The sequence below is a fragment of the Chiloscyllium plagiosum genome, chromosome 3, assembly GCF_004010195.1.
Source record: "Chiloscyllium plagiosum isolate BGI_BamShark_2017 chromosome 3, ASM401019v2, whole genome shotgun sequence".
Classification (NCBI taxonomy): domain Eukaryota; kingdom Metazoa; phylum Chordata; class Chondrichthyes; order Orectolobiformes; family Hemiscylliidae; genus Chiloscyllium; species Chiloscyllium plagiosum.
The window spans coordinates 41,873,128-41,882,917 of NC_057712.1; the positions used below are offsets into that span (position 1 = coordinate 41,873,128).

The window sequence follows — 9,790 nt, forward strand, 5'->3', positions numbered from 1 at the left end:
TTTCAAATAAACCTGTTGGACTATAAGCTGATGTGCGATTTTCAACACAGTCAAACATAGTCAACATGGTTTTGTGAAAGGGAAAGGGACAATTTTGCCAGAATTTTTTGAGGCTATCACAAGCAGAGTGAGTAAAGGTAGATGTAAAGTAATTGAATCATCATGAGCCATTTGATAAGGTGCCGCACAAAAGGCACAAGATAGGAGTTCATAATATTGGGGTAATGTAGTAACATGGAATGAGTTTTGGTTAACACAAAGAAAACAGAGTCAGGAATAATGGATCTTTTTTAGATTGAATGGATATAATTAGGGAGTGCAGAAAGATCAGTCCAGGGGTTTCAGTTATAGTTATTATCTATATTAGTGACTTAGAATAGGGGCAGAGTGTAAAGCATCCAAAATTGCTGATGATACAAAAACAGGTGTGAGGATAAGTTGTGATGAAGTCATAAGGAATCTGCAAAGTGATATAGCTAGGTTGAATGAGTGGGCAAAATCTTGGCAGACAGATTTTAATGCAGGCAAATATAGGGTCATGCACTTTGGTAGGATGTATCAAAGGCACACTATTACTTAAATGAAGATAAACTCTAAAGAATGTAGTGCAAAGGGATCGGTGTGTTCTTGTGCACGAAACACAAAATGTTAGCATGCAGGTACTAACATTAAGAAGACAAATGGAATTTTTCACCTTATTAGTAGAGATTCAAAGTTTAAAAGCAAGGAAGTCTTCTTACAACCCTAAACAGGGTTTTAGTGAGGCTACACTGGAGTAAAACAAAGAACTGCAGATGCTGGAGTTCAGAAACAATCAAAAACAGAAATAGCTGGAAAAATAGCTGGCAGAATCTGTGAAGAGAAAACTGTGTTAACGTTAACATTGTCTTCTCTTCACAGATGCTGCCAGACCTGCTGAAGTTTTCCAGAAATTTCTGTGTTTGTTTGTTTTTGCACCTGGAGTATTGTTTTGATTCCTGTATTGAAAAAAGGATAGACTGGCAATGGAGGCTGTTCAAAAGATATTCACTTGGTGGATTCCTGGGATGAATGGATTCTCAAGAACAACTAATCAAGTTGGGCCTTTGTTCATCAAAGTTTAGAAAACTGAAGGGTGATCTTATAGAAACATGCAAGATTCTGAGGGGGCATGACAGAAAGAGAACAATACACCAGTTGGGAGAATCTCAAACTAGTGGACATACAAAATAAGGGATACTCATTTAAAACTAAGATGCAAAGGAATTTCTACTCCCAGAGGGTAGTGAAAGCCTGGAATACTCTACTTCAGAGAGTTCTAGAAACTGGATCACTGAAAGTGTTTAAAGAGGAGGTAGATGGATTTTCGAAATATCAGGGAATTGATGGCCATGCTGAGTTGGCATAAAAGAGAAGTTGAGCCCTAGGACAGATGCGGCATGCTTTTATTGAATGGCAGTGTGTAATTGAGGGACTGAATGGCCTAGCATTGCTCATATTTCTCATCATCTTACATTCTCAGACTTGCCCAACCAAGCTGTTGTGGTACAGTCACAGCACTGGCATCCATCTGACAATGCAGAAAATTGCCTAGGTATACCTTGTCCCAAAAAGCAGGAGAAATCTATCCCAGCCAACTTTAGACCTATCGGTCTACTGTCAATCATCTGAAAAGTGATGAAAGTGGCCAACAACAGTTGTACCAAGCAGCACTTCCTTAGCAATAATCTTCTTACTGTTTGACTTCCATTAGGGTTGGTCTACTCTTGACCACCTTGCAGTCTTAGTCTAAACATGAACAGAAGAGCTGAACACGAGAGGGAGATGAGAGTAACATCAAGGCAGCATTTGAATGGGCATGACATTAACGATCTCTAGCAAAATTAGCATTAATGGGAATCGGGGGATAACTTTTCATTGGTTGCAGTCACACCTAGCACAAGGGAAGATGACTATAATTGTTGGAGATCAGTCACCTCATCCCTTCAGGGGTTTGTCAAGTTAGTATTCTCAGCCCAACATCTTCAGCTGTTTCATAAACAGTCTTCCATCATCATGAGGTCAGAAATGGAGATGTTCACTGATTCTTGCACAATGTTCAGCACCATGTTGAAGCATTCTGTGTTCAAATGCACCAACACCTGGACAACATCCAGGTTGACAAGTGTCAAAGTAGCATTTGTACCACACAAATCACAGTCAACGACCATTTCCTATAATTCCATTTCCATCACTCATAGAGACATAAAGTCATAGATCTGTGCAGCATGGAAACAGACGTTTCGGTCCAACACGTCCATGCCAACCAGATATCCTAAACTAATCTAGTCCCATTTGCCAGCAATTGGCCCATATCCCTCTAAACCCTTCCTATTCATATACCCATCCAGACACTTGTAATTGTTGTAATTGTATCAGCCTCCACCATTTCCTCTACAAGCTCATTTTATACACGCAGCACCCTCTGTGTGAAAAAGTTGCCGCTTAGGTCCCTTTTAAATACTTACCCTTTCACCTTAAACCTACGCCCTGGACTCCCACACTCCAGGGAAAAGACCTTGGCTATTCACCCTATCCACACCCCTCATGAATTTATAAACCGCGATAAGGTCACCCGTTAGCCTCCATCGCTTCAGGGAAAATAACCCCGCCTTTTCAGCCTCTCCATTTAGTTCAAACCCTGTAACCCTGGCAATATCTGTGTAAATCTTTTCTGAACCCTTTCAAGTTTCACAATATCCTTCCTATAGCAAAGAGACCAGAATTGAATGTAGTATTCAAAAAGTGGCCTAACCAACGTCCTGTACAGTTCTAACATGAACTCTCAACTCCTATCTCAGTGCAGTGACCAATGAAGGCAAGCATAAGAACTCATTTTTCATTACCCTGTCTACCTGCAACTCCACTTTCAAGGAACTATGAACCTGTACCCCAAGGTCTCTTTGTTCAGCAACGCTCTCCAGGACCTTACCATTAAGTGTATAAGTCCTGGCCTGATTTTCCACACACACACACACATCTTGACTCCTTTTGTCATATTGAGAGCTGTTTCCCTCCAGGAATGAAAGATAAACAACTATTTTGGGCAATTAAATTGGATACCACAGCTGTTACTTTTGGGGGAGGTGGGGTGTGCTGAGAAAGTAAGCAGCCATTGCATTGGGTATAGGATTAGTGACCATGACACAGTCATTGCTGATGTAAAATTCCATGTTCACATTGAGAATATCCCATGTCGAACTGAATCGAGTTGGCTGAAGACTGGCATCAGTGATGATGGGGGCCTTAGGATGACACTGAGATGTATCCACTCAGAACATCTCAGTAGAAATTCAATTCTGTTTCAATTTTGTGTTTTGCACTGATGTGCTGGGCTCCCCCCATTTTGAGGATGGGAATATTTTTGTCGCCTTCGCCAGTGGCTGTTTAACTGTCCACCACCATTAATGTCTGGATGTGGCAAGACTGTGGTCCTGATCTGATTCATTGGTTATGGAATTGCTTTGCCCTTGTGGCCAAGAAGGAACATTCTTTTGTTGATTGCAGGCTTTTTCTCCTTCTGCTGTGACCACGGTTACCCTCAAGCTCACAACATGAAGCCCAGCCTTCCAATCTTCTGCTGACCCCATCAAACTGATGGACTCTACCACCTCCCCCTAAAGCCCCAAATTCCAGATTTAGCCTCCCTCAAGTGCAGGAAACCATCTCAATGTTACATCAGCTGAAACTTTTGCTGCTGATTTTCATGCTGACTGCCATCCAACCTGTCAAATTAGTTGGCTATAATTTATGTAAAGGCTGAAAAAACTGTAAACAGATCCTGAATTAAATTTGGTAAAATCTGCATGTCCTCAGCCAATCTCAATCTCCTTAAATGGAACAGGAACATAGGAACAGGAGTAGGTTATTCAGCTTGTTAAGAGTGCTTCACCATTCATTCCATGATCAAACAATTCAATGCATTTGAACCAACTCATCTCCACAACTCTGTATGTCATTGGTAATTAGAAAACTATTATTCTTTATCCTAAACATACTCAAAGACTGATCTTTCACAGCACTATGTAGTAGAAAAGTCCAAAGGTTCACAAACTTCTGAGTAAAACAAAAGTAATCTCAAATCAAATGGCAACTTTTCAATTTTTGAATTGTGCCCTTTGATTCCAATCAGACCAACCAGGGAAAAATTTTACCTGCCCCTATCCTGTCTATCCCTGTAAGTATTTGGCAGGTTTCAATGAGATCACTTTTTATTCTTTGAGAATATTCATCGAGATTATCCAATCTTTTTTCATTGGACAGTCCTGCCATCCTGAAAATAAGTTTAATAAATCTTTGTTGCACTCTTTATTCCTGTACACAAATCCTCTTGCAATAAATACTAACATTCCATTAGCCTTCCTAGCAGCTTACTAAATATACACATTAGTGTAGTGATTGTAACAATGTCAGCCAGTTAGACCTCATAGAATATGAGTTCCTTGATTGTGCCTGTTAATCTGGTCTAATCATGGAGTCCTGGCTAAAGGATAAAAATTGGGGACTGGCACAGAGGAAGCTGGATCAGTGTCAAGGACTCTTCATTTGGAAATGAAGTGTGACCAAGTGACAGAACACAGGCCTCTGTGGATTTATTTCACTTTGCCTTCAATGATTTCACATGTATAAAGATCAGATCCTTATTGAAGGATTGGACACTCTGGAGGCAGGAAACATGTTTCTGCTGATGGGTGAGTCCCGAACCAGAGGACACAGCTTAAAAATAAGGGGTAGGCCATTTAGGACAGAGATGAGGAGAAATTTCTTCACCCAGAGAGTGGTGGGTGTGTGGAATGCTCTGCCCCAGAAAGCAGTGGAGGCCCAGTGTCTGGATTCGTTTAAGAAAGAGTTGGATAGAGCTCTCAAGGACAGTGGAATCAAGGGTTATGGAAATAAGGCAGGAACAGGATACTGATTGAGGATGATCAGCCATGATCATAATGAATGGTGGTGCAGGCTCGAAGGGCAGAATGGCCTACTCCTGTACCTATTGTCTATTGTCAATATGCGGACTAAATGTGATTACTGATGTGTAAATGTGCATAGGCAACAAATCAAGTTGGAAATATGGAGATTAGTGTTTTCGGTTGCTAACCATGGATGAACCACAGTTCTAATCTAAAATTTCTGTTGTGTAAGGATTTCAGAAGCCTTGAACAACCTTACAGTGATGTCATGGAGCTAGATATCATTAAGCATAAATATCACAGTATGGGCTGAGTTAAAAAACTATTAAGCTGTGCTAGAATTGTAGAATTCCTACAGAAAAAGGCCAATTGGTCCATTGAGACTGCACTGATCCTACGAAGAGCATCCCATGTAATCCCACATTTACCACAAAACTTGCACCCACACCTCCCCCCTCACCTCCCTCCAAGGCCCCAATGGATCCTTCCATATCCGTTGCAAATTCACCTACATCTCCACACACATGATTTACTGTATCCGCTGCACCCGATGTGGTCTCCTCTACATTAGGGAGACAAGCCGCCTACTTGCTGAACGTTTCAGGGAACACCTCTGGAACACCCGCACCAACCAACCCAACCGCCCCGTGGCTGAACACTTTAACTCCCCCTCCCACTCCGCCAAGGACATGCAGGTCCTTGGCCTCCTCCATCGCCAGACCCTGGCCACATGACACCTGGAGGAAGAGCGCCTCATCTTCCACCTAGGACCCTCCCAGCCTATCTCCCTCACCCTCACCTCCTTCCACCTATCGTATTCCCAGCCCCCTCCCCACACTACCTTGTATCTCAGCCCGCTTGGCACACCAGCCTCATTCCTGAAGAAGGGCTTATGCCTGAAACGTTGATTCTCCTGCTCCTCGGATGCTGCCTGGCCTGCTGCGCTTTTCCAGCACCACACTTTTCAACCCAGATTTACCATGGCTAACCTACGTGGCCTGCACACAGTGGGGGAATTTAGCATGGCCAATCCACCTAATGTGCACATCTTTGGACTGTGGGAGAAAAGTGGAGCACCTTGTGGAAATCCATACAGACACAGGAAGAACAGACAAACACCACATACAGTCACCCAAGGCTAGAATCAAACCGGGGTCCCTAGTGCTGTGAGGCAATAGTGCTAACCATTGAGCCACCATGCCACCCCAGAAATTGAGAGTCATGAGAACACATTGACATGATCACGCAAAGGGATAGGTTAGTCCTTACCTAATGTAATTAAGAGATCTGAGCCTGGTATATCTATGATTACCACTTATAGAAGAATTTTATATTGGTTTATAACAAATAATACTACTTGGAAGGTCTAAGCCTGCAGACAGTTCTGACTTTGACTTCTTCTTTACCAGTCTATTTTGAACTCAAATTCATACTGTGGCATCAAACCATACGATAAAAATTTTTTATTCTTTTAATACGAAATAGCTTAACAGTTGCAAGTTTGAATTTTATTGATAAAAATCCTTCAAAAGGATTCTTATTCATTGCTAGCTCCTTTTAGGTGTAGCTTTGCTGAGGTATATTTGTTCATCATTAGTTCTGAGATGAAGTTAGAATACAAATGGAAATAAAAGGCAATTTGAAAATAAATGCAGTATAATAGTGAAAAGTGTTTCATATACATTTACAATTTCATATACAATTTCTCATTGATCAACATGTAAGTAGTTGGTATGTTGTATTGACAGTATCTTTATGTACAATACCTTAGGCCCAGGTAGTCCTCTTGATCCAGGTAAACCTGACAGTCCCATTTCACCCTAATGAAAAAAAAAGCCTATTATTGAAATAAGAAAATGTTCAATTTGTGGCCTGCAGTTATACTTTGCAACAATTGGTGTGAAATGGATTATTATATTTATATTAAATTTATCAGATCACCATTTTAGTGGTGGCAATGATACATTTATTTTAATCAAGGATGTGTTCCAAATCTTAACATAATTTGAACCGTGCTTAAAATATATTAAATATTACCATATCTGTGTGCATTTTCTGCCTTCAATATCTTATTTCCTTTAGATATGTTCCCTTGCACTTTTGTACCAACATATTCCAATAATAAAGTCCGAGGCTCACATTTATAATTGAATCTACAATGTAAGCTTATCAAGTTGTAATTACTTTGTCCTGCTACTGGTATTAAAACATTTCCTATTTTGCATATAATAACATCATAAGAAACAGGAGAAACAGACCATCTTGTCCATTGAGCCTACTCCACCATACAACAGAGTGATGGTTGATCGGATTGTGGCCTTCATTCCATTTTACTATTTGCCCCTGGAACTCCTGACTTCCTTGTATCTCAGCCCTGAATATAATCACTGACCCAGACTCCACTGAGGAAAGAATTTCAAAAACTAGCCTCTGAGAGAACAAATTTCTCCTCATATCTGGGAGTTGTCTCATTTTTAATGAAAGCAAAATGTTGTGGATGCTGGCGATCAGAATTAAAACAGGAAGTGCCAGGTCTGGCAGTATTTGTGGAGAGTGAAAAAGGGATAATGTTTGAGGTCCAGAGACTCTTTGTCAGAATGAAAAGTTTGCCCAGAACTTTCTGTTTTCATTCCTTATTTTTAAAGTGTAGCCCCTAGGTCTAGATTCAGGCACAAGGGAAAACAGCCTTCAACACATTCTCCATCAAGCCTCCTTTAGAAATCCAATTCATTTCAATACGCTCACTTCTCAATTTTCTAAACTCCAATGAATAGTTTCAGGGTTACTATCACAGAGTCTAGCATTTATTTCAGATTTATTAATTGAGTTTAAATACCATCACCCACCATGGTGGAGAATGAACCAGTGTCCCCAAAGTATTAGCCTGGACCTCTGACATTATCACTATGCACTCATCAATAGTTGAGGCCCAGAACTGATCCCTGTAATTCTACATTTTCCTGTTACATAGTATGTTCATACATCATTCACAATTTTGTGAGATCGAGTCTTATGTTTTAACTTCTTTCTAGAAACTGACTGAATGTCTATTGAAGATTCAAATACACTAACTGGTTCCCTTTTATCCATCCTGTTGTTCTTCAAAAACACTCTAATACATTTGTTGAACATTATTTCCCTTTCACAAATTTATGTTGTCTCTGCCTAAGTATATGTTAAATGTCCTATTTCAACCTCCATAATAGATTCTAACAATTTCCCTATGACAAATACCTGCCTGGTTGGCCTTTATTTTTCTCCTTTCATCTCTCCCCTTTCTTGAACAGAGGTGTTACATGTGTGGCTCTAATCTGTTGGAACTTTTCCAACTTCTCTTAAAAACTAGAAATCAGGCAGTCAGGCAGAAGGAACTTGTTATCTTTTAGTCCCATCAGTTTTCCCAGGACATATCTCTTGTGACTACCATTGTTTTAAATTTCTCCCTTCTACTTTGAAAACACATTCAAAATCCTTGTTCAAGGTCTCTGCAATTTACTTGTTTCCTGTTATAAATTTCATAGACTTATCCTCCCCTGCGACCTTTTTTCCTTTTTATATACTTTGTCACAGGTTTTTAGGGTGGTTCACTGGAAATCAAGCCCTCCTTTTCCTTGAGTCATCATTAAGATTAAAGATTTTTAAATAAGTATGGCAAAGCTTGCACAATTTATCTGAATTTCAGAGTCAGGTTGATAGAAAGCAAAGACCACATTTCTATACGAAACAATAATTACTATACAAGTAATTAGAGTCCAGTTACAGGTAAACAGCTACAAACTGTCGACATATAGTACTGAAAATTAAAATTCTAACCCCCTTATAAACTCTCCCTTACATACATGGAGACAGACAGACATGAGATGGCGAAAACATACATGGATAGAGAGAAAACTACAAAAGCAGTTTAATAATCTTTTCACAAGATTTGTTGAGCTCATATTTGCTGATCTGAAGATTTATTCTTGGTTTTCTCCTTCTGAATACTTTCACTGGTTTGCAAGAGGCACAGGTTGGCTGGTTCACCTATGAAAAACAACTGACTCATCATTTAAAAGGCACAGCATTTCCTTCCTGCTAAAGTAAAAATTAACTGGTTTGTTTCAGATTTCAAGTGGATATAGCCTGCAGAGAACAGAGTTGGTGGAGATCTGAACGTTTCTCTCTTATCTTGTTCAAAGGCTATGACAACTGATGAATGGGCACTACACAACAATCAACAGACAGGAGTGTTCCCTCCCAGTTGGGGAACACTTCAGCGATCCAGGACATTCCCAGTTGGGGAACACTTCAGCGATCCAGGACATTCAGCCTCGGACCTCGGGTGACCATCCTCCAAGGTGGACTTCGGGATAGGCAGCAGAGAAAGGTAGCCGAGCAGAAGCTGATAGCTAAGTTCGGTACCCATAGGGAGGGCCTCAACCGGGACCTTGGGTTCATGTCACATTACAGGTGACCACCATTGCACTATACACACACACAGATACTCCTACACACACACACTCTCTCACACACACACACACGGGTACTCCTATACACACATACACACAGACACACATGCACACAGACACCCACACACACCCTTATAGACACACACACCCCCTCTCAGACTTAAGACACCCTACACACACACACACACACACCCCACCCCAGACAGATACACACACAGACAAAGACCCACATGGACACATATATTTTGTGTGGTGAATTTTTTTGGTACTTTCAGAATTACATTGTACTTTGCTCAAAAACCACATACATTCATGTAGAACTCTGAGCTCAAAAACTGCATGAATTTATGTAAAACTCCGTTATCTCACTTTTTAGATTAGAATCAATCTAAACATCATGGCATAGACAGAGAACAC

The 9,790-nt window shown here is 40.5% G+C and overlaps 1 protein-coding gene across 1 annotated transcript in view; it reads right to left on the reverse strand.

Annotated features, from left to right (window-relative positions):
* The window catches only part of col21a1 (collagen, type XXI, alpha 1), a 468,143-nt gene that overhangs the window by 134,856 nt on the left and 323,497 nt on the right, over nucleotides 1-9,790 (reverse strand). Inside the window, exon 20 of the mRNA XM_043681233.1 lies at nucleotides 6,692-6,745. Coding sequence (XP_043537168.1) covers nucleotides 6,692-6,745 — 54 coding nt within the window. The remainder of the gene's footprint in view (nucleotides 1-6,691; nucleotides 6,746-9,790) is intronic.